General features: G+C 44.6%; 1 protein-coding gene across 1 annotated transcript; it reads right to left on the reverse strand.

The window, feature by feature from the left end:
• Positions 1-14,025: 14,025 nt before the first annotated feature.
• On the reverse strand, positions 14,026-15,413 carry LOC109906749 (nuclear receptor subfamily 0 group B member 1). The gene is made up of 2 exons (XM_020504614.2): positions 14,712-15,413; positions 14,026-14,434 (listed from the first exon to the last, which is right to left on the reverse strand). The coding sequence occupies exons 1-2, from the start codon at positions 15,262-15,264 to the stop codon at positions 14,193-14,195; spliced, it is 795 nt and encodes a 264-aa protein (XP_020360203.2). The 5' UTR covers positions 15,265-15,413; the 3' UTR covers positions 14,026-14,192.
• Between the last annotated feature and the right edge of the window lie 11,878 nt (positions 15,414-27,291).

Below are 27,291 nucleotides of genomic sequence, written 5' to 3' on the forward strand. Positions count from 1 at the left end.
TAGACCTGTCTACTTGCATCTTGACATCAACAGTCTTGTTATGATGGGTAAAAAACCCATTTAATAATTGTTCTTTAGACCTGTCTACTTGCATCTTGACATCAACAGTCTTGTTATGATGGGACACCAAATCAAATGCTGATTGCAATTGTAGATTTTCATTTAAAGTAAATTTCACTTTTAAAAGTTAATATTCTGTTAACTCATATCCAAATAATGTTGTTGCCTCGTATTTGTGGCCAAAGCATAAATTGGAGGGGGGAAAAGCACTTCAAAAACCTCTCCTCAAACTTGTATCTTAAATAGTTTAAAAACCGCTTGCTATTTCCTCATAGAGCATGATGTAATCTCCCTGAGGAAGAGTTGGCCAATCAGCGTTCTACTTGCATGAATATGTTTAATGACCGATATATACCCACACCATTCTACCAGTCTGTTGTTGGGGTACACAACACAAAAAAACAGCTTTTTAACATATTAAATTAAAACATTTTGGAAGGGAAACTATTTAATTCTAGGCCATATTTAATAGAAATGTGTAAACACTGGGCACTTAATGAATCACTTATGATGTAGTTATGATGTAGTTCCTCTCCCATTACACATTAATAACCATATTACAATGTCCTAACTCACATAATAAGATTTCATATTGATTACATAAGCTTCTGCTAAATTCCCACTCCACTCTTTGGTGTTGAGGTATGTTGGGAAACTGTATGTTGCAGGAAAACACTAATCCTGAACCCCGGATAGATCCAACCGTCACTGCAATGTTGCACCCCCCCCCCCCCCCCCTCTCCCGACGCTGGCTGTGACGGCAGAATCCAGGCCACTACACTGGACCGCAGCAGCAGCTAAGCTTGTGATCATGTCTGTACATCACACATACACACACATAAACACACACACACACATAAACACACACACACACATACACACACTCAAATATTGTAATTATGGATGTGTCAGTGTTCACAGGCCTTCAGACTGTACGACTTCAATCTCCCAACGTCTGCCTTTGATGAATTTCTTTCCAACTCTTTCTTTCCCCTCCTTGCCCCTTTCGTCTTCACCCTTTCCCAGTCCCCTCCCACTCACAAGGCAGGCAATACACTTGACCTCGTCTTTACTAGAGGCTGTTGACCTACTAATCTCCCAGCAACCCCCCTCCAGGTCTCTAATCACTACTTTGTTTCCTTTTCTGTCTCCCTCTCCCTCTCCTCTAACCCTAGCCACTCAGCCCCTACCCAGGGGGTAGCTACCAAGACGGGTCACTCAACCGAGACTACTCTTCCCTGTGTCACGGAGGCTATTCGCTCTGCCAAAGCTGGCTCTGTCCTCTGTTCTCATCCTCCTAGATCTATCCGCTGCCTTCGACACCGTGAACCATCAGATCCTCCTCTCCACCTGTTCAAGGCTGGGCGTCTCTGCACACTCTTGGATTGCATCCTACCTGGCAGGCTGCTCCTACCAGGTGACATGGAGAGGATCGGTCTGCACAACATAATCTCACTACTGGTGTCCCCCAGGGCTCAGTGCTAGGCCCTCTCCTCTTCTCTCTACACTAAGTCACTCGGCTCCGTCATATCCTCACATGGTCTCTCCTATCATTGCTATACTTTTCTCCTTCCCCCCTTCTGACACCCAGGTGGCGAAACGCATCTCTGCGTGCCTGGCAGATATCTCAGCTTGGGTGTCGGCCCACCACCTCAAGCTCAACCTCGACAGGACGGAGCTGCTCTTCCTCCCGGGGGAAGACCTGTCCGCTCCAAGACCTCTCCGTCACATTTCACAACTCCATGGTGTCCCCCTCCCAGAGTGCAAAGAACCTTGGCATGACCCTGGACAATACCCTGTCGTTCTCCTGCAGGTTCATGCTCTACAACATCCGTAGAGTACGACCCTACCTCACACAGGAAGTGACACGGGTCCTGATCCAGGCACTTGTCATCTCCCGTCAGGACTACTGCGACTCGCTGTTGGCTGTGCTTCCCACTTGTGCCATCAAACCCCTGCAACTTATCCAGAACGTTGCAGCTCGCCCAGTGTTCAACCCTCCCAAATTCTCCCATGTCATCCCGCTACTCCGCACACTCCTCTCGCATCCAGTGAACTAACACTCACTCATTTCCCCTTTACTAGTTCTGACTTTGCTGATAGCTACTTTATTGAGGAAAAGTGTACTTATTATAACTGTAATAATGTGTGGTGGTCCCACCTAGCATTCTTAAGATGAATGCACTAAGTCTCTCTGGGTAAGAGCGTCTGCTAAATGACTAACATGTCAAATGTAAATGGGGGGTGGGGGGCTGCACTCACTTTAAAAGGCACCTTTCTGCACTGAAACATTCCATCCATGGTGTCATAGATTCTACTAAGTGTCTGGAACTCTATTAGAGGGATGCAACACCACACACACACACACACACACACACACACACACACACACACACACACACACACACATACACACACACACACACACCAAAGTACTGTAATCATGGATGTGTCAGTGTTCCGACAATGAGGGGCTAGTGCACTTCCTTTAAAAGGCACCTTTCTCCACTGAAACATTCCAACCAAGGGAATGCATAGCCGGCTCCTGTGTTTAAAAAAAAAACATTGTGCCTGTTGCCACAGCAACCATGCCCTCACAAGTGAATGTTTGAATGTTGGTGGCGGAAGGTGTGCTTGCTGGGTTGGGGGGCTTCGAGAGGGAGTGTGTGTGTGGGGGGGGGGGGGGGGGGGGTAAACTGGCAAGGTGGAGGTGCTGCTATTGTGGAGGAGTAACCCCCCTAAACACCAGTTCACCAACAGCCTGTGTTTGCATTGTGATCAGGCTGCATGGGTAATTGGCTGGCTCCAGAGAATACCGACCAACCAAGGAGCAGCAATCCTCCATATTGGGGCCTAATTAAGCTAATTAAATGAGGTCTGTGCACCATACGGAGGGAGAGAGGGAGACATGCTCCATCATTCACACGAGATCTAAACATAAACGTTGAGCCTCACAGTACTCAATGTTTATCCTGTATTTGTTCATACGGCGTACTAGACAGATAGGCTTTTAGAAATAGACTGCCATGACACATTCTACTGGCCCTCTGTGATGAGTCATATCTCAGTACTGGTTTCCTGTCAGCAGTCTAATATTGATCGCATGACAGTGTGTGTAGGATGTGATGACATGACACACAAACATATATTTCATAATTTCTTGAAATACAGTTTAAAGAAAGAATGGTAAGAATAGAAGCTTTTGAAAATCTTCCTTACCGGTAAATGGTTCCAGTATGTTAGTGTGTATTATGTGTACGGTGTGCTGTATATATTTTGTGTTGTGTAGTGTCTGTGAGTCATGGTTTGTGTGTGTACATATTTTTTTGCGCTGAGAGGAGGGGTCAGTTGTTTATGGCTCCCGCGTGAACTGCTGACGCTGGCCGGTTCCCTCCTGGGTGAGCAGAGCAGAGCAGTACAGGAGTCATAACTCAGTGGACTGCTATTAAACCTGGAGACAACAATCAATACGACTCCTCATTCTGCCCAGCGACTCACTGAATCAGCCAGGGACCCTTCGGTCCGTCGGCGAATCAGCATAACTCAGGTGAGTCAATGCGCTGCTGCAAAACATCCCAAGAACGCTCCACTTGTAAGACCTCACATCACCTGGCCTTGCGGTGAAACCAGCCAAACATCCTTGAAGAAATAACTGTTAATCTTCTGCCGCTCCTGTCCATCTCTCTCTGTCTCTCCCTGTCTCTCTCTGTCTCTCTCTCTTCCCCTCCACCCCCTGTCTCTCTCTGTCTCTCTCTGTCTCTCTCTCTCCCTGTCTCTCTCTGTCTCTCTCTCTTCCCCTCCACCCCCTGTCTCTCTCTGTCTCTCTCTCTCCCCTGTCTCTCTCTGTCTCTCTCTCTTCCCCTCCACCCCCTGCTCTCTCTCTGTCTCTCTCTGGTCTCTCTCTCTCCCTGTCTCTCTCTGTCTCTCTCTCTTCCCCTCCAACCCCTGTCTCTCTCTGTCTCTCTCTTTTCCCCTCCACCCCCTGTCTCTCTCTGTCTCTCTCTGTCTCTCTCTCTCCCTGTCTCTCTCTCTTCCCCTCCACCCCTGTCTCTCTCTCTCTCTCTGTAACTGTCTCTCTCTCTCTTTCCCCTCCCCCCCTGTCTCTCTCTCTCTCTCTCTCTCTCTCTCTCTCTCTGTCTCTCTCTCTTCCCCTCCACCCCTGTCTCTCTCTGTCTCTCTCTGTCCCTGTCTCTCTCTGTCTCTCTCTCTTCCCCTCCACCCCTGTCTCTCTCTGTCTCTCTCTGTCCCTGTCTCTCTCTGTCTCTCTCTCTTCCCCTCCACCCCCTGTCTCTCTCTGTCTCTCTCTGTCTCTCTCTCTCCCTGTCTCTCTCTCTTCCCCTCCACCCCTGTCTCTCTCTCTCTCTCTGTAACTGTCTCTCTCTCTTCCCCTCCACCCCTGTCTCTCTCTCTCTCTCTCTCTCTTTTCTCTCTCTCTCTCTCTCTCTCTCTCTCTCTTCTCTCTCTCTTCTCTCTCTCTCTCTGTCTCTCTCTCTTCCCCTCCACCCCTGTCTCTCTCTCTCTCTCTCTCTCTCTGTCTCTGTCTCTCTCTCTTCCCCTCACCCCCTGTCTCTCTCTCTCTCTCCCTCTCCTCTCTCTCTCTCTCTCTCTCTCTCTCTCTCTCTCTCTCTCTCTCTCTCTCTCTCTCTGTCTCTCTCTCTTCCCCTCCACCCCCCTTTTCTCTCTCTCTCTTCAGTGTTTTTTTCTTCTCTCTGTTTTTTTTCCTACCTTTTCTCGTTGTTTGACTGGAAAGCTAAACATGGAAGTCTCCGTGGTCGTGCATGTGCGTCTATCTGTGTGGCTTCCCAGAGAGGGGACGCCAGATGTTTTCATTTAGGATGAAGTGTCTCCATGTGGTTCTTTAGCTTCTGTGGCTTTTCCCTCCAAATGAAATCATCTTCACTTCATTAAGGTGTGACGGCACAATGAGCCCCCCCCCCCCCCATTCAAATGCACATGACAGCGAACAAGCTGCTTACATTAGACTACTACTGCTGCTGGGAAGCTCCAGCCATATAGTGATGCTACTTGTAGGACGTCATTCACTCTGGCACATTGGTATTGGTATTTTATTAGGATCCCCATTAGCTGTTGCGAAAGCAAACAGAACATTAATAGACAAGAACAGCTCAAGGACAGAACTACATACATTTAAAAATGGGGGGGGGGGGGGTAGCTGGGCTGTATCCCTACAGACATGGTGCCCTACAGACATGGTGCCCTACAGACATGGTGCCCTACAGACATGGTGCCCTATAGACATGGTGCCCTACAGACATGGTGCCCTATAGACATGGTGCCCTATAGACATGGTGCCCTACAGACATGGTCCTCACATGTCGAGGCAGCAGCCATGTTTGGTCACCCCCCCCCTAGGCCCTGTCGTCCATTTCAAATCAAATACAGCACAGACTCAACTAAAACTATCAGATTTCACCATGTTATTGATGTGTATTGGCGCCTTGGTGCAATTTTTACAATTATCTGATACATGTTCACAACTCTTAGTACATAACTCAAAAGAGATCATCAAAAAGGCAGTTTTTTCCAAACTAAGCACATTTTAAGTTGACTAAGTACAACACACAAAATGATAAAGTCACTTTTCCGCAAGTTAGCGTTTTTAATCATGACTCTTGTTCTGGAAGTAGCTGTACAGAGTGGTCACTAGCTGGCACAGCCACAAAGTCATCAAATCAGATTTTAAACCTAACCTTAACCACTCTGTTAACCCTAATGCCTAACCCTAATGCCTAACCCTAATGCCTAACCCTAATTAAATCAGTTTTGGGGGGGGTTACAAAAAATCTGGTGTTTCTATGTCAAACAGTTGTAATATATTTTAGTCTTCTGTGACATATATGAAGTGTAATATTGGGATGCAAACTCAAACTGAAATACCTTTCAACTCTATATTTGACATGGTACAGGTTTCTTGTTTTAAGCCCATAACCATGTGTGTGAGGTGTATACTTTTGTTTCAAAGTAGATTTGTTACCAAGACAACCAAGAATCACTCTGTGTGACCCTGATCTAGCCCACTGCAGTAGAATACACTATATATACAAAGGTATGTGGACATCCCTTCAAATTAGTGGATTCGGCTATTTCAGCCACACCCGTTGCTGAGAGGTGTATAAAATCGAGCACACACACACACATGCAATCTCCATTGACAAACATTGGCAGTAAATGCCCTTACTAAAGAGCTCAGTGACTTTCAACATGGCACCGTCATAGGATGCCACCTTTCCAACGTCAGCATAAGAACTGTTGGAGGAGTGGTGTAAAGCTCGCCGCCATTGGCCTCTGGAAGCAACGTCAGCATAAGAACTGTTGGAGGAGTGGTGTAAAGCTCGCCGCCATTGGAGCAGTGGACAAGTGTTCTCTGGAGTGATGAATTCTGCTTCACCATCTGGCAGTCCAACAGACAAATCTGGGTTTGGCAGATGCCAAGAGAATACTACCTGCCCCAATGCATAGTGCCAACTATAAAGTTTGGTTGAGGAGGAATAATGATCTGGGGCTGTTTTTCATGGTTCGGGCTAGGCCCCTTAGTTCTGGCTAGGCCCCTTAGTTCTGGCTAGGCCCCTTAGTTCTGGCTAGGCCCCTTAGTTCGGGCTAGGCCCCTTAGTTCCAGTGAAGGGAAATCTTAACACTACAGCGTACAATGACATTGTACACAATTCTATGCTTCCAACTTAATGGCAACAGTTCGGGGAGGGCCCTTTCCTGTTTCAGCATGACAATGCCCCTGTGCACAAAGTGAGGTCCATACAGAAATGGTTTGTCGAGATTGGTGTGGAAGAACTTGACTGGCCTGCACAGAGCCCTGACCTCAACCCCATCGAACACCTTTGGGATGAATTGTAACGACGACTGAGAGCCAGGCCTAATCTCCCAACATCAGTGCCCGACCTCACTAATGCTCTTGTGGCTGACTGGAAGCCCCCACAGCAATGTTCCAACATCTAGTGTTAAGCCTTCCCAGAAGAGTGGAGGCTGTTATTGCAGCAAAGGGGGGACCAACTCCATATTAATGCCCATGATCTTGGAATGAGATGTTCGACAAGCAGGCGTCCACATACTTTTGGTCATGTAATGTACATGTTTCACATTGCAATGCATGTTCATATAGAGTAAATGTATTTCACAATGCAAAGCTCACATTACTTTCGATATGATTTTCTTCTGTTTTGTTAGAAATCATTTTACTATTACTTAATCCAACTGCTCTTCATTGATGACCACTTAAACGTTTGGTAAACCTATAGATTTAACATGTCAACTCGTTTGTCTACAACAGATTCTGAGAACTCCATAATTAAAATGTCTGTCTGTAAAGTAGAAACATAAAAAGTATGATACTGTGTGTACTACTATGATGATTACTATTATGATTTAAAATATGATATTGACGAGATCTGAAATGTACAGTATGTAATAAATCAAATGAAAGTTGATTGGTGGCGTACACAGATGAACAGATGTTATGGCAGGTGCAGTGAAATGGCCCTGTTTCTAGCTCCTACAGTGCAGTAATACAATATCAATACAATACCAATACGGGAATAATCCAGAAAGTCCAAAACAAATCAGAAATCCATCCCCTATACAGTAAACATGTATCCAAAATAAAGTTGCTGGGGGGAGGGCTCTTATGAACTGAGCAACATATTGGACCACGACTATACTGTAAAATACAATACCCGATTACAATACAAGAAAGATGTACGACTGCCATCCCCATGAGCATACCACCCTCCTTCAGGCCATCGATGAGGCATGCAATGATTTCAATGCAGACCTACAGTACCAGTCAAAAGTTTGGACACACCTTCTCATTCCAGGGTTTTTGTTTATTTTTAATATTCGCTACATTGTAGAATAATAGTGAAGACATAAAAACTATGAAATAACACATATGGGATCATGTAGTAACCAAAAAAGTGTTTAAAAATCTAAATATATTTTATATTTGAGATTCTTCAAAGTAGCCACCTTGATGACTGCTTTGCAGACTCTTGGCATTCTCTCAACCAGCTCCCAGGTAGTTACCTGGAATTAATTTCAATTAACAGGTGCGCCTTGCTATTTTGTGGAATTTCTTTCCTTCTTAATGCGTTTGAGCCAATCAGTTGTGTTGTGACAAGGTAGCGGTGGTATACAGAGGATAGCCCTATTTGGTAAAAGACCAAGTCCATATTAAAGCAAGAACAGCTCAAATAAGCAAAGAGAAACAACAGCCCATCATTACTTTAAAACATGAAGGTCAGGCAATCTGGAAAATTTCAAGAACTTCAAGTGCAGTCGCAAAAACCACCAAGCGCTATGATGAAACTGGCTCTCATGAGGACCACCACAGGAAAGGAAGACCCAGAGTTCCCTCTGCTGCAGAGGATAAGTTCATTAGAGTTACCAGCCTCAGAAATTCCAGCCCAAATAAATGCTTCACAGAGTTCCAGTAACAGACACAGCTTTTGGTTTTATTCATTTATTGCCACCGGAGCTCGCTGGTGTAACTGCTTACTGACTGTACACTGTGATGTTACTGCATGATTGTAGCGGGTTTACTAACACATTAGTTATATTAGCTATGTTGACTAGGACGTTACTTTAGCTAATATGGTGACAAAGATGTAGGGTGTGTGTAGCAGGTTATGACATGGTTTGGCTTAGAAATATTTTTTTACCTGGTCACGTTCAGCTAATGCGTTGGTCATTGAAGTCCACAAACAAAGTGAAATGTGAGAGGAGGAGAGTGCATAGGGGATAGAATGAATACAACGTGGCTGGCTGCTATGATCAGGGGTGTTTTCATTCCTCTGATTCTGTTGAAAAATGTTTCTTAAACAAAGGCAAACGAAACAGGGATAAAAATACCAGAATTTATCCAATTGTAACTCTCCTTTGCAACTGTTGGATGAATGATTACACCCTAGATCAGCTAGATGCAGGCAAGAGTGTGCAAGGCGGTATTGAATGTGTCACTGTCTGTCATCTCCATTTTTTCTCTCGACCTGTACACCTACGTTGTAAACTTGTATTCATAGGCTAGGTTGTAGCAACCTCATGATGGGTGCACGGAACATGTGAGGATCATGTAGTAGCCTAAACCTATCAATGTTACATTGAACTGGGTGGATGGAGAATGAATGACAGTCATCCAACATGCTGTAATAGAAATAAGGCCTTGCTCATGAACAAAAAAAATGGTGCTCCCTCATCATAAATGTCCCTGACCGCCACTGGTGTGTGAGTTGATTCAAAATGGCAGGTGAACTGCAGCTAGAGAAAAAGAAGAGCCAGATCAGGAACGTAGACATTCTTTGTGAAACGCTGTCATCTGTTGGTCATGGCTTGAATTGTAGCCTACATGATGTTCACAGTCAGTTTCACCAGTCAGCCCAAAAACCACAACTCTTCTCTGCATAAACAAACACCTGGATTTGGCCAAGATACATGAGCAACGTGATGAATAGATCTGTCACATGTACCCTACTTGTAGATATCTCTGGGCCCCTCTCTAGCCGGTCCCTGAACAACGGTGCATGGCCTACATAAACAAACACCTGGATTTGGCCAAGACACATGAGCAACGTGACGAATAGATCTGTCACATGTACCCTACTTGTAGATATCTCTGGGCCCCTCTCTAGCCGTCCCTGAACAACGGTGCATGGACTACTACAGTAAATGAGGTCACTCTGATCGATAGTTTTTAGGGGCAAACCTGTCTGCACCACTGTCACAGTGGAGGCTAATGAGGGGAGGACGGCTCATAATAATGGCTGGAATGGAGTCAATGGAATGGCATCAACCACGTGTTTGATATGTCTAATACCATTCCATTGACTCCATTCCAGATGTTAATATGAGCCGTCCCTTCATCAACAGCCTCCACTGAACTGTCACCAAGACAACTTTTATAGTTGTAAACAATTGTATTTTTATAACTTTTTTATAAACCCCAAGCCTTAGTAATTTGAGCACACTGAAAGCTTGAGCATGGGTTGTGAGTGTGGGTTGTGAGTGTGGGTTGCCAAGTCAAAATGGCTGCCACTGTGAGAGTGAAAAAAAGGTATATATTTTAAGTAGCTGCTGCCCTCCCTGGCTATGAACTCATTACACCGATGGCCTCCATCGGGCTGAAAGACAGCTCTCCCCAGCTCTCTCCCTTGTCCCCCTCAGATGGTGACATCGCACAGCAGCAGCAGCAGCAGCTTACAGTCAGCCACACACACACACACACACACACACACACACACACACACACACACACACACACACACACACACACACACACACACACACACACACGCACACGTAGACACACGGAGTGCTGTGACAGCTGTGTTTTTACTAGCCTGCAGAGTAATAATTAACTTGTTATCATCTTTGGCAATTAAGAGCTTAATTGGAAAGAAAGCAGAGAGGTTGTGTAGGGAGGGAGGGGGAGGGAGGGAGGGAGAGAGAGAGAGAGAGAGAGAGAGAGAGAGAGAGAGAGAGAGAGAGAGAGAGAGAGGGGGGGAGGCAGTGAGGTACAGTTGGTACAGAAACAACCCTGGGAAATAAACCAAGGGGCGTCTCATGCCACTCATCCTCTGTAGAGATGACTGATGAAGTGGTTTGTTCGAACTTCCTCTCAACGTAACACACACACACACACGCCCCCTCTATTAGCATAAATCCTACAGCAGCAATCCTACACACCCTCTCCTCCTCCTCAGCCCAACTTAATTCCCAACGAGAGAAGTCTCAGTACACCTGGGACCGGAGGAAGGGACCGGAAAACAGTTGGGCACCAGCTTGATGACACTAATGAAATGAAGCGTAAAGCAGCGGAATCCTCGCTGAATAGAGGTGTATGTATTTAACTGTCAGAACAAAGCGGCAGCAGACCTCTGCCAGGGTGAATGAGTATATTAGTCACTGTGCCTGTTTATAATTGACACCCTGAGATTATCCTGTTTCATGCAACTTTCAGGGGGAGGTAGGGAGGGAGGGGCTGCCCGGTGCAGTGGGGAGCCTCTCTAAAGGGGGAAGAAATATGAAAGAAAGAGCTTAAAATGAATTAGGAAACATTTGAGCGGAATATACATGATCAGGCAACAATGCAATTATTGGATCAATGAACCAGTGGGTTAAGCCTGTAGCACCTCCTTAGAAACACAATGTAAGGAAATGTGCCACTCCTACACAGGTAATACACAAGTCGGCCTCTATTAAATAACAGCAATTTTCCACTCCTGCACCAATTGGCCGAGTTATTGGCTGAATTATCTCTGTGCTATTCCAAAAGAAGCAATAAGCAGCATGGTTTTATATATATCTTCTCTCAGATAGATCATCCAATGAGGAAATAAATGAGCTTAGCAGATGCTGCGTTTAGGGTTGAAATGTTGCTAATGTATTATTCATTATCCATTCCTACAGATGGAGGTTTATTGGATGAATCCCTCTCATATTCATTAAACAGATTCAAAGCCATTTGAGTTTTCCTTCCCAACAGTAGCACTGTATCGCTGCTCTTGCTCTTTCCCTGTGTAGTTCATAGTCACCAGTTAGCATTAACACAGTGATGCTGTTTCACTGGGCGTCGCACAGAAAAGGACCCACATCCCACCTCTGACACCAACTGACGAGGCACAGCAAGGGGAAAATGGGATCTCTTCTTCTCATTATGTTCTCTATGACAAGACACAGCGATGGGGGAGACAGGGGTATTATACAGTAACTAGGGCAGAGCTGATACCACGGTTTAGGTTGTCACATTAGGAGCAAGTGAAGAGGAGATGAGAAGTCTATGGGGGAACTGAACTCTAGGGAGCAGATTAATTAGAGAAGGCATGCAGAGAGAAGCCGTGCGCTGTAGAGACAGAGAGAGAAGGTCTGTGATGCCCTGGAAGAGGCCTGCTGTACTGACAGCCTGGCTCCTTGGGATCAATCCATCATGATCTCCTGCCTCATTGGAAATTAGATGGGATCACTTAGGGATGCCATGTGTCAAATACTGACTTAAACTACAGCGCTAGGATGATTGACAAAGTGAGATATGTACCTCTTTGTGGGACTGAGATGTCAAAGTGCCACCATAGGTGGTTCTGAGGCATGTAGAGCTCTGCTGGATGGATTCAGAGCTGGGTTCAGAGCTGGGTTCAGAGCTGGGTTCAGAACTGGATTCAGAGCTGGGTTCAGAGCTGGGTTCAGAGCAGGGTTCAGAGCTGGGTCCAGAGGTGGATTCAGAGCTGGGTTCAGAGCTAGGTTCAGAGCTGGGTTCAGAGCTGGATTCAGAGCTGGGTCCAGAGGTGGATTCAGAGCTGGGTTCAGAGCTGGGTTCAGAGCTGGGTTCAGAGCTGGGTTCAGAGCTGGGTCCAGAGCTGGGTTCTGAGTTGGGTTCTGAGTTGGGTTCAGAGCTGGGTTCAGAGCCGGAGATCAGATAGGTGGTGTAGAAATAAGGCAACTCCCGGATTCATTTCTCGGGGTCTCAACTTACTGTTGAGAGTTAGAATAATAGAAAACACAAGATGCAATTTCGAAATTTGGTTGTGTATCAGGAGTTTTTCTCTTGTTATGTAAGTCTCTGATATTCAGTCAATTACCCCATGTCAGCTAACATTTTAGTTAGTTTTAGCGGCCATGGTTGAATTACCGTCCGGGGGGTCACCATTTATTTTGTTAGTCAGTCTCACTCAGATATCATAATAAAAACGGCCAACATTTCTCTCCGCCCCAGGGCAAAATGAATAGAATTGCAGCAAACCTGCTTTAACATTTTCTGTACACCCAATGGCAAATGTTAAGTATTGTAAGAGTGACGTCTCTTCCTCCTCCTCTTTCCCACTCTTTCTCATCTTCCTCTTCCCCCTCCTATAATGAACTTAGCCCACATTGATCACATTTATCATCAGGCCTCACCGCCACTGCCTGTTGCCTCCTCCCACGGCCTCCGCCCAGCGCGTCTTCACGGCAACACCTCTCAGGCCTGGCAGCCGTCCCCTCTCCATACTGCATGACTGGAAGCCCACACGCCTCGCCATGGATCCATGCCACTCCTGATCCCCACAGCCACCTGCCATATGCCTCTTCCTTCCATTGATGTGTGTGGCATGTGGTGTGGTTATCCTAACAGCCTGGTCTTATCCTGACACTGTTTGGCACCAGACACGTGACCCACCTCACCCTCACTAGATGGTACAGCAGCCCCTCCTAAGGGACCGACCCAATCCAATGACCTACCTTGACATGAGATGCTATGTCATTGGTGTCTGGAGGCGTGTTGAATGAATGTATAGTATTAGATACACTGGTATCACTACTTCTGTTTTTAACATATTCACAGTACCTCATAAAGCAGTTTACAACCTAGACAGTTCAGGACCTATGGGAGTGCTAAAAGCCTTGGGATTGATGTAGTTGTCAATGTCTGCATGAATGGAAATGTCTTTTTCTAGACTGCCTCCAATTCTCTCTTAGGTTTGTGGGTGAGCATTGCCCTCTTCAGGTGAAACACAGTAATGCATTATCACTGTCAGCATTATCCAGGTAATGTATTGTGTAACCGGTGTGAAACGGATCGCTAGTTAGTGGGGTGCGGTGACGTCACTCGCTCTGAGACCTTGAAGTAGTTGTTCCCACTACTCTGCAAGGGCTGCGGCTTTTGTGGAGCGATGGGTAACGATGCTTGGTGGGAGGCAGTTGTAGATGTGTGCAGAGGGTCCCTGATTACAATTACAATTAAATAATATTGAATGTATTATGCAGCTATGTCAGCATTATCTAGGAAATGTATTGCAATCAAATAAGATTGAATGTATTATGGGGCTATGTCAGCATTATCTAGGTAATGTATTGCAATCAAATAAGATTGAATGTATTATGGGGCTGTTATTAGACATAACTGTAGGTTATAATTAAAAAAAAGATAAAAAAAGATGATATAGGCTGATAAACTGAAATAACAACATGCAAAGTTCAGCAAACACTTTTATTTGACAAAAATAGGATGTGTTATAGCAAAATAAATACATATGGATAGCAACCCTACAGTTTACACCCGCCTGTTGTTATTCTGTTCAGCCTCCAGTCCAGCCCACAGCTCTGTCTGTATTCAGTCTTTAAACAGTTTATTCAGTCTATTTTCCGTAAAACATCTCGAGCAGAAGTTCATTCATGCTGACCGTGCCGATGACAGGTTTGAAGAAAAGTCCAGCCACGACGTTTGCATTGATGGACCGTAGCATGGAGAGCGCGATGAATAGTTTAGTGAACCTTGTAGAGTCTCTTCGGTGAGTGACTTTCACATATTCACTAAGGGCTTGATGCGCTTCGCTCTGCAGTGCCTGAATGTAGCTTTGACACCGGAGCGCTGCAATGTCTAAGGAGAGAGGAAAATGGAAGTTAAAATCAGGAACTATTAAGGTGACCTCAAACGAGTCAAAAATAGTCGCATAGTTAATAATAGCCCATTCATAAAATAATAATCATAGGCTACTAATAATAATGATAATAATTATCAAAACAATAATTATAATTATAATGATGATCATTATTATTCTAAAAAATAATAACAAAAACAACTATAATGATAATAATAGGCTTGCTAATAATAATAAAACTAGTATATACACCATAAAACCATTTGTTTAACAAACCTGGATCGAAGAGAATGGCTCCCTTTAAATATGCATATTCTTTGGTGCTGATGTCCAGTCCCCAACATTTATTCAAAAACATTTTTATTCCTTGGACATCAGTGAGAGAAACGCCTTGGCCACTGTGCCCGTGCGCGGTCTCCTGTCTTCCTTGTCCGCTGGTTAGTATGTTCTGTAACATACTGAGTTCTGGCGTCTCCATGGTCTCGAAGTCGATCAAGTCCTGCGCAATGCCCAAAACGAGAAGCTGAGCCCAGCTGTTGCGCACGAGCTGTAACTGGACCTCCGCTGGAAGTTCCCGAAAACAAAGTACATTTTTAACAAACTTCAGCGTTTTTAAAAGCACTACCGACGCTGCTTTACACGTTGTCTGGGGAGAACGGAGAACCACTTTCTTCTTAGATCCACACGAACAAGCCTGCTGTTGCGGGACCGCCAACCTCGCCCGCCCCTGTGAATGCTGATTCGGTTGGTTGTCGTTTTTCAAAATGCTGTAAAGGATGCTTCTTTGTCCCCTTTCGCCGAGGCACTGGCAGCTGTCAGAGCAAGCCATCCCGTCCTTCTGTTGATAGCTGGCGAATACAACCCTGGCGACGTGGAAGGTGAGGGTTTATATTTCCTTCCTCCTCATTGACAACTTGTTTAGACTTTTTAAATATTCGACGACACCGCCCACCCAGTTCTTCACAGGCGCACGACTAGAGGGAGCCAGACAGCCAGTTGCCGCCAGACAGCCAGTTGCCACCAAAGTCCAAAGTGGTTTCATACAGTACAATAGCCAATTTCTGGATTATGCAAAAGACACCCTGAATTAGAATTTCTAATTAATTAGGTTATATGGTGCATTCGGAAAGTATTCAGACCCTTGACTTTTTCCAAATGTTGGTATGTTACAGCCTTAAAATTGATGACATTTTCAGGTCTCTCCAGAGATCTTCGATTGAGTTCAAGTCTGGGCTCTGGCTTGGCCACTCAAGGACATTCAGAGAGTTGTCCCAAAGCCACTCCTGTATTGTCTTGGCTGTGTGCTTAGGGTTGTTGTCCTGTTGGAAGGTGAACCTTCATCCCAGTCTGAGGTTCTGAGTGCTCTCGAGCAGGTTTTCATCAAGGATCTCTCTGTACTTGGCTCTGTTCGTCTCTCCCTAAATCCTGACTAGTCTCCAGTCCCTGCCCCTGAAAAATGGCCCCACAGGATGATGCTGCCACCACCACCATGCTTCACCGTAGGAATGGTGCCAGGTTTCCTCCAGACGTGACGCTTGGCATTCAAGCCAAAGAGTTCAATCTTGGTTTCATCAGACTCTTGTTTCTCATGTTCCAAGAGTCTTTTAGGTGCCTTTTTGCAAACTACAAGCTGGCTGTCATGTGCCTTTTACTGAGGAGTGGCTTCTGTCTGGGCCACTCTACCATAAATGCCTGATTGGTGGAGTGCTGCAGAGATGGTTGTCCTTTTGGAAGGTTCTCCCATCTCCACAGAGGAACTCGGGAGCTCTGTCAGAGTGACAATCAGGTTCTTGGTCACCCCTTCTCCCCCTATTGCTCAGTTTGACCGGGCGGACAGCTCTAGGAAGAGTCTTGGTGTGTCCAAATTTCTTCCATTTTAGAATGATGGAGGCCACTGTGTTCTTGGGGACCTTCAATGTTGGAAAAATGTTTTGGTAACTTTCCCCAGATCTGTGCCTCGAGACAATCCTGTCTCTGAGCTCTACGGACAATTCCTTTGACCTCATGACTTGTTTTTTTGCTCTGACATGCACTGTCAACTATGGGACCTTATATAGACAGGTGTGTGCCTTTCCAAATCATGTTCAATCAATTGAATTGACCACAGGTGGACTGTAATCAAGTTATAGAAACATCTCAAAGATGATCAATGGAAACAGGATGCACCTGAGCTTAATTTTGAGTCTCATAGCAAAGGGTCTGAATAATTATGTAAATAAGGTATTTTTGGGGGTGGGTTCAGTTTTTTTATTTGAAAAAAAAACTGTTTTTCTCTCTTTCTCTCTCTCTCTCTCTCTCTCTCTTTCTCTCTCTCTCTCTCTCTCTCTCTCTCACTCTCTTTCTCTCTATCTTTCCCTCTGTCTTTCACTCCCTCTCTGTGGCCTTGTGTGAATAGTTATGGCCTTGTGTGGGAAGGTATTCCAAATCCACTGAAAGAGAAGAGACCAATACAAGGACTTGTGCACTACTAGAAGACTTGTTGCCACATGTTAAAGGAAATTATAGGCAATGTGACAATATCCAAGCGGTGCTACATTTCTGTTTGGTTGTTAGGTCACTGCATCAGGTCTTACAAGCTTTCAGACCTCAATTAGTGACCTCAGGCTTCGATAATGGAAAACGCACCTGATCCGCACCACCGAGACGCACCTTGACCCTGACTCTGTGGCATCTTCCACGTAATAACTTAACAACAACTGAAGAATACCTGCGCACCAGAACTCAATACCAGGTAATTATCTCTGAGACGGAGCATCTTCTTCCTTCAATTGGATTCCAGAGGCGAAGCTTTATGTGCAGCTGTGTACTTTGACATTTCATAGGCGATGGGTTTGTTGCCACGTCTGCAGGCAAGTTTCCTGTCTAGACACCGTCAATGTCATCCTTATTCTCAATGTAAGGCCCTCATTTGGAAGGTAGATCTGAGTTCAAAGAGAATAAAGATATCTTGCTGTCCTGCGGTATAGGGTGGCCGTCAGTGAATGTCTGACTGTCTGGGTCACTCTCTGGGAACAAAAGGTTGTAATCAAAACTATCATGAAAGTCCTGAGGTTCAGGGTCACTCACAGCATTAGGCTTGACAGAACCAGATGTGACAGAACAACACAGACGTCTTGAAGGGAACACTGATGTAATCCTCTCTTTGAGGAGATTATAAAAGATGATTGATTCGCTGGCCTGTTTGGGATATGATATCAAGGCAGGCTGTTTTTCCTCTGACTTTTTCCTCAAGGCTATGGTGTAGCAGCCGATGAAAGCCTGTACTTTGGTGGGGTTTACAATATTATTCACAAAAGAGAACCTCTCACAGTTGATATCATTGAAAATTTATATTTTTGTTCCAAGGCATAGATCAAGGACAGAGTTATGTAAACAACCTTCATGAAACTCTTCCTCTCCTCCACACCCCAACCCATGTCTTTTATCCTGCCTAGTGACCTCCTCACCCCACCACCACTCATGTATTTTATCCTGCCCAGTGACCTCCTCACACCACTCATGTATTTTATCCTGCCCAGTGACCTCCTCACACCACACCACCCATGTCTTTTATCCTGCCCAGTGACCTCCTCACACCACCCATGTATTTTATCCTGCCAAGTGACCTCCTCACACCACCCATGTCTTTTATCCTGCCCAGTGACCTCCTCACACCACCCATGTATTTTATCCTGCCCAGTGACCTCGTCACACCACCCATGTCTTTTATCCTGCCCAGTGATCTCCTCACCCCACCACCACCCATGTCTTTTATCCTGCCAAGTGACCTCCTCACACCACCCATGTCTTTTATCCTGCCCAGTGACCTCATCACACCACCCATGTCTTTTATCCTGCCCAGTGATCTCCTCACCCCACCACCACCCATGTATTTTATCCTGCCCAGTGACCTCCTCACACCACCCATGTCTTTTATCCTGCCCAGTGATCTCCTCACCCTACCACCACTCATGTCTTTTATCCTGCCCAGTGACCTCCTCACACCACCCATGTCTTTTATCCTACCCAGTGATCTCCTCACCCCACCACCACTCATGTCTTTTATCCTGCCCAGTGACCTCCTCACCCCACACCACCCATGTCTTTTATCCTGCCCAGTGACATCCTCCCCCCACCCATGTATTTTATCCTGACCAGTTTCTGCTCAAGGACATAATATGTTGCTGACATGTTGCACAAAATGTTCTCCTGCTTTTTGGCCTACATTGAAACACTAGTCACTGGTCAAGAGCCTCCCGGGTGGCGCAGTGGTTAAGGGCGCTGTACTGCAGCGCCAGCTGTGCCATCAGAGTCCCTGGGTTCACGCCCAGGCTCTGTCGTAACCAGCCGCGACCGGGAGGTCCGTGGGGCGACGCACAATTGGCCTAGCATCGTCCGGGTTAGGGAGGGCTTGGTCGGTAGGGATGTCCTTGTCTCTTGTGCACCAGCGACTCCTGTGGCGGGCCGGGTGCAGTGCGCGCTAACCAAGGTTGCCAGGTGCACGGTGTACCCTCTGACACATTGTTGCGGCTGGCTTCCGGGTTGGATGTGCGCTGTGTTAAGAAGCAGTACGGCTGGTTGGGTTGTGTATCGGAGGACGCATGACTTTCAACCTTCGTCTTGAAAGTTGTAGCGATGAGACAAGATAGTAGCTACTACAACAATTGGATACCATGAAAAAGGGGTAGGCAAGGGTATGCATAGTCCCTGAAGCAAGGCCCTGAAGCAAGGATATGCATAGTCTTAATACCATTTGAAAGAAAACACTTTGAAGGCCATAATGTATTATTCCAGCTCAGGTGCAATTTAGATTGTATGTGCAAAGTTTAGACTGATCCAATGAACCATTGCATTTATGTTAAAAATGTTGTATCAAGACTGCCCAAATGTGCCTAATATGTTTATTAACCTCTTGAGTGTAGGGGGCAGTATTTTGATGTTTGGATGAAAAACGTACCCAAATGAAACTGCCTATTTCTCAGGCCCAGAATCTAGAATATGCATATACTTGTCAGAATAGGATAGAAAACACTCTAAAGTTTCCAAAACTGTCAAAATATTGTCTGTCAGAATAACAGAACTGATATTGCAGGCGAAAACCTGAGGAAAATCTAACCAGGAAGTGCCTAAGAGAAACTAATCTCCCTGTTCCATTGCATGCCTATCCTCCATTTAAAGGGATATCAACCATATTCCTTTTCCTATGGCTTCCACATGGTGTGAACAGTCTTTAGACATAGTTTCAGGCTTTTATTTTGAAAAATGAACGAGAAAGATCACATTGTGTCATTGGATGGCTGGGTGCCAACAGCGTTTTGCATGCGCCAATAGAGTGGAGCAGACATTTTCTCTCTCTCCTATTGAAGAAGCTACAGTCCGGTTGAAATATTATTGATTATATATTATAAAAACGTTTGACATGTTTCTACGAACTATTTGGAATTTTCGTCTGCCATGTCGTGACCGCTCGAGCCTGTGGATTTCTGAACATAATGCGCCAACCAAATGGAGGTATTTTGGATATAAAAATAATCTTTATGGAACAAAAGGAACATTTATTGTGTAACTGGGAGTCTCGTGAGTGCAAACATCCAAAGATCATCAAAGGTAAGCGATTCATTTTATTGCTATTCTGACTTTCGTGTCCAATCTACTTTGCTGCTAGCTGTTTAATGTTTGGTCTGCTGAGAGAGATGTCCTTACATAAATGCCTGTTATGCTTTCGCCGAAAAGCTTTTTTGAAATCTGACACACCAGGTAGATTAACAACAATCTAAGCTGTGTTTTGCTATATTGCACTATTTTTTGTTTTGTTTTGCTATATTACAATATTTTTTGTAATTTAATTTGAATTTGGCGCTCTGCAATTCAGCGGATGTTGACGAAAATGATCCCGCTAACAGGATGGGTGCATCAAGAAGTTTTAATAACTTTTCAAGTTCAAAACTGTGCTCTCTCCTCAAACAATAGCATGGTATTCTTTCACTGTAATGGCTACTGTAAATTGGACAGTGCAATTAGATTAACTTCTTATGGATCACAACATCCGGTGAAATTGCAGAGCACCAAATTCAAGTTACAGAAATCGTAATATTAAATATTCATGATACAAGTGTCATACATCATTTAAAAGCTTAGCTTCTTGTTAATCCAGCCGCTTTGTCAGATTTCAAAAACGCTTACGACGAAAGCACACCATGCGATTATCTGAGGACAACGGACCGCACACAAAAGCATTACATACATTTTCCAACCAAGCAGAGGCATCACGAAAGTCAGAAATAGCGATAAAATAAATCACTTGCCTTTGAAGATCTTCATCTGGTTGCAATCACAAGGGTCCCAGCTACATAACAAATGGTCCTTTTGTTCGATAAAGTCCTTCTTTATATCACAAAAAAGTATGTTTCATTGGCGCGCTTGACTCAGTAATCCACCGGTTTCCCTCGTACAAAATGCATACAAAATGCATACAGATGAATCCCAATAAACTTCTTCCAAACATATCAAACAATGTTCCTAATCAATCCTCAGGTACCCTAATATGTAAATAAACGATACAATTTAAGACGGAGAATACCGGAGACCATTACCGGAGATAAATAACAAAGTGCACGCCCTCACCGGAACGGGCAAAAAACAATACAGCCAAAATGGGAGCTACTTAGAAAAACTACAAATTCTAGCTCATTTTTTTAAAACAAGCCTGAAACTATTTTTAAAGACTGTTGACATCTAGTGGAAGCCCTAGGAACTGCAATCTGGGAGGACTTCCTTTTATATTCCCATTCCCAGCCATTGTAATCAGAGGTGAGCTGAAAAAAAAATAATCTGGATGGATTGTCCTCGAGTTTTCGCCTGCCATATCAGTTCTGTTGTACTCACAGACATTATTTTAACAGTTTTGTTCCAATGCCACCAATGTAATGCATATCCTAGCTTCTGGACCTGAGTAACAGGCAGTTTACTTTGGGCACATCATTCATCCAAACTTCTGAATACTGCCCCCTAGCCCAAAGAAGTAACAAGAATTTAAGCTTTCTGCCAATATCAGATATGTCTATGTCCTGGGAAGTGTTCTTGTTTACTTCCAACCTCATGCTAATCACATTAGCCTACGTTAGCTCAACCGTCCCATGAGGGACGCACCGATCCTGAATACGTTTTAAGTAGAGACTTAAGTGTCAGATATCCACAAAGTACCGCCCACACTGAAAGCCTGGGTTTGAAAGCCAGCTATGATATCACAGACATGGGATCAAAGACAATACTTGCTGTATGACCTGCATTCATTTATTACAAAGGCCTTATTGCTACTGTAAGGAAGGGGGATGTGTTCAGCCTTAGAACTGCAGGAAGTTGGGAGCGGCGAGCCATTTGTTCATGGTGAGGAATCGATGGTCCTTGAAAAGGGTTACATTTTGGAGTGGCGTTAATGGAATGTTCATCAACAAGGTTTTCTCTGTATTAAAGTTAATCACAGCCCAGGTTTTAACTTCAAGGCTGTTCCTCAGGGTTTAGTCTGCTGTTAAATATCCATCGTGATGCAATGCATAGTGGTTTATCTGAACTGTATCGTAATACTTGTTTGGCCAGCTCATGCCTTGTATGACGTCAGAGTGATATGACGTCAGAGTGATTGAGTCCAGCGTCATCCTCATCAGAGTCTGATGTAATGATGTGAGCAAACAGAATAGCCACAACAGATTACCTCATTGTTTTACAGTTTGTTTATGCAATCCAAAATTAGGCGGCACGATTGGAACCACGATTGGAACCATTAGGCGGCATGAGTGGAACCATAAGAAATAGCTGTAGGTTTATTCAACCGAACCCGTTCTTTACCCAAAATGACTTCCTATAAGTTTGGATGGATAATTCTTTGTGGGAACATACTTGAAAGTATGTTATGAAGAACTGACTGTTACCATGGATACTGCCTCGACAACGGCGATATGACTTGTAATAACGGGTGGCCTTGTCTATTGGAGAGTTAGAAATTGCATGATGTTTTTTTTCAAGGCCTTCTATCAGTGTCTGTTAAAGATGTATGATGGAGGACATTAATTTGACACTTTTTGTGTGTGTGTGTGTGTGTGCGTGCGTGTGTGTGTGTGTGTGTGTGTGTGTGTGTGTGTGTGTGTGTGTGTGTGTGTGTGTGTGTGTGTGTGTGTGTGTGTGTGTGTGTGCGTGTGCGTGTGCGCGTGCGCGTGCGTGTGCGTGTGTGTGTGTGTGTGTGTGTGTGTCCACTCCCCAGCTTCATATCCTTTCTCTTACAGGGGTTAAAAAAGGAAAAGGGGGATGTTAAAGGCCCAATGCAGCCGTTTTTGTATCAGTGTCAAATCATTTCTGGGTAACAATTAACTTATTGTAATAGTTTTCCACTAAAATGGACAACAATAGCTTTTTAGCAAAAAACGATTTCTCAACTAATAATTTTTCTAGGACTGTCAGGGAGTGGTGTGAGTTGAAAATGAACTGTTATTGGCAGAGAGGTCTATTAATCAATTTGGTGGTGGTGATGTCACCAGGCAAGCCTTAACTCATACTTCTACGGTCCTAGTTTCATCAGCTGATGTACAATATGATACAAAACCCAGGAAAAACATCATTTTGGGTTTGAAACCTGGGTCTGCCAGAGCAGGGATGGACACCAGGGTTGATGAGGTGTGTGATGCGGTAAGTGGCGGCTGCTGCTTAAATCAGAATAGACGTTTATCATTAAGGTCTGCAGTCTGGCCATCTGCCATGGATATATAGACGGTCTGTCATTAAGGCTCCCGAGTGGCGCAGCGATCTAAGGCACTGAATCTCAGTGCTAGAGGTGTCACTACAGACCCTGGTATGATTCCAGACTGTATCACAATCGGCCGTGATTGGGATTGGGAGTGGCACAATTGGCCCAGTGTCGTTAGGGTTTGGCCGGAGTAGGCAGTCATTGTAAATAAGAATGAGTTCTTAATTGACTTGCCTTGTGAAATAAAAATTCTAATAAATATCAGCAGTTTGCCATGGATATGAGGTAGCTGTAAAGCAGACCAGAGGCCATTGAGTTGGAGTTAGCCCTGGATAAACAAATACGACCTGCACCTTGCTAGGACTTTAAACGATAGCCATTAGATAGGGCTGGGTTGCTTTTATTCTTTTTCAAATTGGGTCCTTGAGAGTGAGTGGGAGTGCGCCTTCATAGAAATGTTATCAGTTGTGTCGACATTTTGCTTGTGTCTGTTTGATGTGTGATTATCATGTGCACCCCAGTGAGATTGATGTGTGATTATCATGTGCACCTCAGTGAGGTTTGATGTGTGATTATCATGTGCACCCGAGTGAGGTTTGATGTGTGATTATCATGTGCACCCCAGTGAGGTTTGATGTGTGATTATCATGTGCACCCCAGTGAGGTTTGATGTGTGATTATCATGTGCACCTCTCTCAGTGAGGTTTGATGTGTGATTATCATGTGCATCTCTTACAGGGAGGTTTGATGTGTGATTATCATGTGCACCTCTCTCGGGGAGGTTTGAGGTGTGATTATCACGTGCACCTCTCTCAGGTAGGTTCCATGCACCTCAGTGTGAGCTTGAACTCATAAAGACAGACCAGAGTATACCAATCAAGTTGTGCAATGTTGGACTACATTTTCCTTTGTCTCCGATGGTTACCTTGAATTGAATGAAAATATTATTTTATGTGTGCCTTGATTGCTGATTTCAAGCACCTCTCTTTCTCTTTTACTCTCTCTTGCTCCCTCTCTCTCTCTCTCTCTCTCTCCCCCTCCAATTCAGTTCAGTTCAGGCAAACTGAACAGTAGCACAGCTCCAGCTATCAGCCTTGACCCAGTCAATAATAAAGCAGCTAGTGGACTTTGGCCTAGGTTAATTCAGCTGACCGTCCACCCCTTGATTAAATGTTGTAATAGTGTTGTACAATAGTACAGTAATTGAAGAAATATGTGCAACGGCTGGGGACCGGGGTTATGAAACATTGATATAGAATCACGAATCAAATCAAATCAAAGTTTATTTGTCACGTGCGCCGAATACAACAGGTGTAGGTAGACCTTACAGTGAAATGCTTACTTACAGGCTCTAACCAACAGTGCAAAAAAGGTATTAGGTGAACAATAGGTAAGCAAAGAAATAAAAAACAACAGTAAAAATATTTTATTATCAGTTTTGGGTCATTCAGAAAGGTGTGCAAAAGAACAGTGCACAAGCCCAGCTATAGTGATGCAGTGTCCCTGTTTCTCCTCCTGACATTGTTGTCAGGGCACAGCAAGTACATCCTGTTACTGAAATGTCAAATCTATGCCTGTGAGTACATCTCCACTATCCAGCCACACACACAACCACTTACATTTCTCTCTCAGCAGTGAACCGATGCTCTGTGCTGAACACAAGGTCATGTTGTCCCCAGTTCATTATGGAGAATATGTTGTTCCAACATCTGTGACAGACCTCTCTTCCTACTGTACTGGTACACAGACTCATTTGTTGACTTCATTACTTGGGCAGATGTTTTTCTGAAGGCTTTTTTTCTCTGGTAGTCCTTTCCTGCAGCCAATGACCAAACTCGCCCTCTTTGGCTTCATGGGTGGAATGTTATATTTTTCCTAATTTCCTAATTCATAAAGATTATTTCTGTTAAATAAACAGATTAAAAGCTGGTGTTTCTATGGTAAACAGTTTTGTTATATTTCAGTCTTCTGTGATGTATATAAAGTGTAACATTGGGATGCAAACTCAAGATGGAATACATTTCAACTCTATATCTGACATGGTACATGTGTCTTTTTTTAAAAGCCCATAACCATGTGTTTGAGGTGGATATTTTTGTTTCAAAGTAGATTTGTTTAAGACTACCAAGAATCACTCTGTGACCCTGATTTAGCCTACTTCAGTAAAAGGTTAATAAGTTATCTTTTCAAATATTTTTGTCATACTTTGTATTTTGTGGAATCAGAAGCAAAGGAATACACATTTTGAAACCAAGTCAACCAATTAGAACCATTAATAATCTGATTCCATATTTAACAACAAGCACAAAGCCTTGGAGCAGCACAGTCTAACCATGAGACTGCTAAAGCAGCCAGGAGAGGAGTGTCCTTGTGAATGTTTCCATTATCCAGCCCCAAGATCAAACCTACTGTAGTTAATTAAACAGGGGGAGATAGAACACAATGGGGGCGCTGCATTGTCAAGGCCAGCTAAATAATTCACAACTCTTCTGCTCTCTTTCAGAATCCCATATCAGATGCATCTTCTCCCGTCCTGGCAGTTAATATGTGCGGTACATTCCCAAACGCGGCCATAGGGACTCAGTAAAGGCCTTATAGATCAGACTTGGCTTCAAATACTACTGGAAATCATTTCAAATACTTTATCTGGACTTTATTGAGCCTGTTGCAATGGAACCAATAGACAACTCCCAAACCCAGCCCACCTGGCACTCTTGGAAAACTAAAGCAAATCAAATCAAATCAAATTTATTTATATAGCCCTTCGTACATCAGCTGATATCTCAAAGTGCTGTACAGAAACCCAGCCTAAAACCCCAAACAGCAAGCAATGCAGGTGTAGAAGCACGGTGGCTAGGAAAAACTCCCTAGAAAGGCCAATACCTAGGAAGAAACCTAGAGAGGAACCAGGCTATGTGGGGTGGCCAGTCCTCTTCTGGCTGTGCCGGGTGGAAATTATAACAGAACATGGCCAAGATGTTCAAATGTTCATAAATGACCAGCATGGCCAAATAATAATAAGGCAGAACAGTTGAAACTGGAGCAGCAGCACAGTCAGGTGGAAGTTGCAACTGGAGCAGCAGCATGGCCAGGTGGACTGGGGACAGCAAGGAGTCATCATGTCAGGTAGTCCTGGGGCATGGTCCTAGGGCTCAGGTCAGTTGAAACTGGAACAGCAGCATGGCCAGGTGGACTGGGGACAGCAAGGAGTCATCATGTCAGGTAGTCCTGGGGCATGGTCCTAGGGCTCAGGTCCTCCGAGAGATAGAAAGAAAGAGAGAAGGAGAGAATTAGAGAACGCACACTTAGATTCACACAGGACACCGAATAGGACAGGAGAAGTACTCCAGATATAACAAACTGACCCCAGCCCCCCGACACATAAACTACTGCAGCATAAATACTGGAGGCTGAGACAGGAGGGGTCAGGAGACACTGTGGCCCCATCCGAGGACACCCCAGGACAGGGCCAAACAGGAAGGATATAACCCCACCCACTTTGCCAAAGCACAGCCCCCACACCACTAGAGGGATATCTTCAACCACCATCCTGAGACAAGGCTAAGTATAGCCCACAATAAGCAAACAATCTGTAAGCAAACAATCTGAAAATATTTGAAAGATTTTAAATAGTATTTGAACCCGGATAGCACCCTGTGCTGCTGCTGGCACGGAGCCTTTCAATCAAGCCTGCAAGCCTCCTGAGGTAAAACATCAGTCACTACCAGAAAACTCTCCTATCTTGTAAAACTGATAGGACGGCCTTCGCCACAGGGACACCGGCAGCCTGCACAGACCATTTTTACATATTCATTTATGTCCTGAAGAGTTATAATTAAGCGAAGAGGGTGGGTCCGGTGTGTTTAGGGAAATATTAAACGGGCCCATCGGCTGTAGTTTATGTGTCTTTCATCACCTTTTATGGAGGTGCTCTGAACAGGCCATGTTTATGTTGCCTTCACAGGTAGAGGGATTGGAGCCGTGTTTGCAGAAAAGGTCAAATGATGGGTGTAATAGTGTTGCCATGGAGAGAGCAGACATTTGAGAAGTAGAGTAATAGCGTGTGTGATTGACAGCCCCTCGGCATTGGATTGACTTCTTTTCTCTTAATGAATGATGGATGTGAGGGGGGAGGAGCTG

The sequence above is a fragment of the Oncorhynchus kisutch genome, linkage group LG5 (genome assembly GCF_002021735.2).
Source record: "Oncorhynchus kisutch isolate 150728-3 linkage group LG5, Okis_V2, whole genome shotgun sequence".
Lineage (NCBI taxonomy): Eukaryota > Metazoa > Chordata > Actinopteri > Salmoniformes > Salmonidae > Oncorhynchus > Oncorhynchus kisutch.

What these genes read in the sequence shown, in the direction of transcription:
- LOC109906749 (XM_020504614.2), bottom strand. Translation starts at nt 15,264, where the DNA reads ATGGCTTGCTCTGACAGCTGCCAGTGCCTCGGCGAAAGGGGACAAAGA. An exon ending in AGCCATTCTCTTCGATCCAG is followed by an intron (nt 14,435 to 14,711) that starts GTTTGTTAAACA and finishes CTCTCTCCTTAG; the next exon opens with ACATTGCAGCGCTCCGGTGT.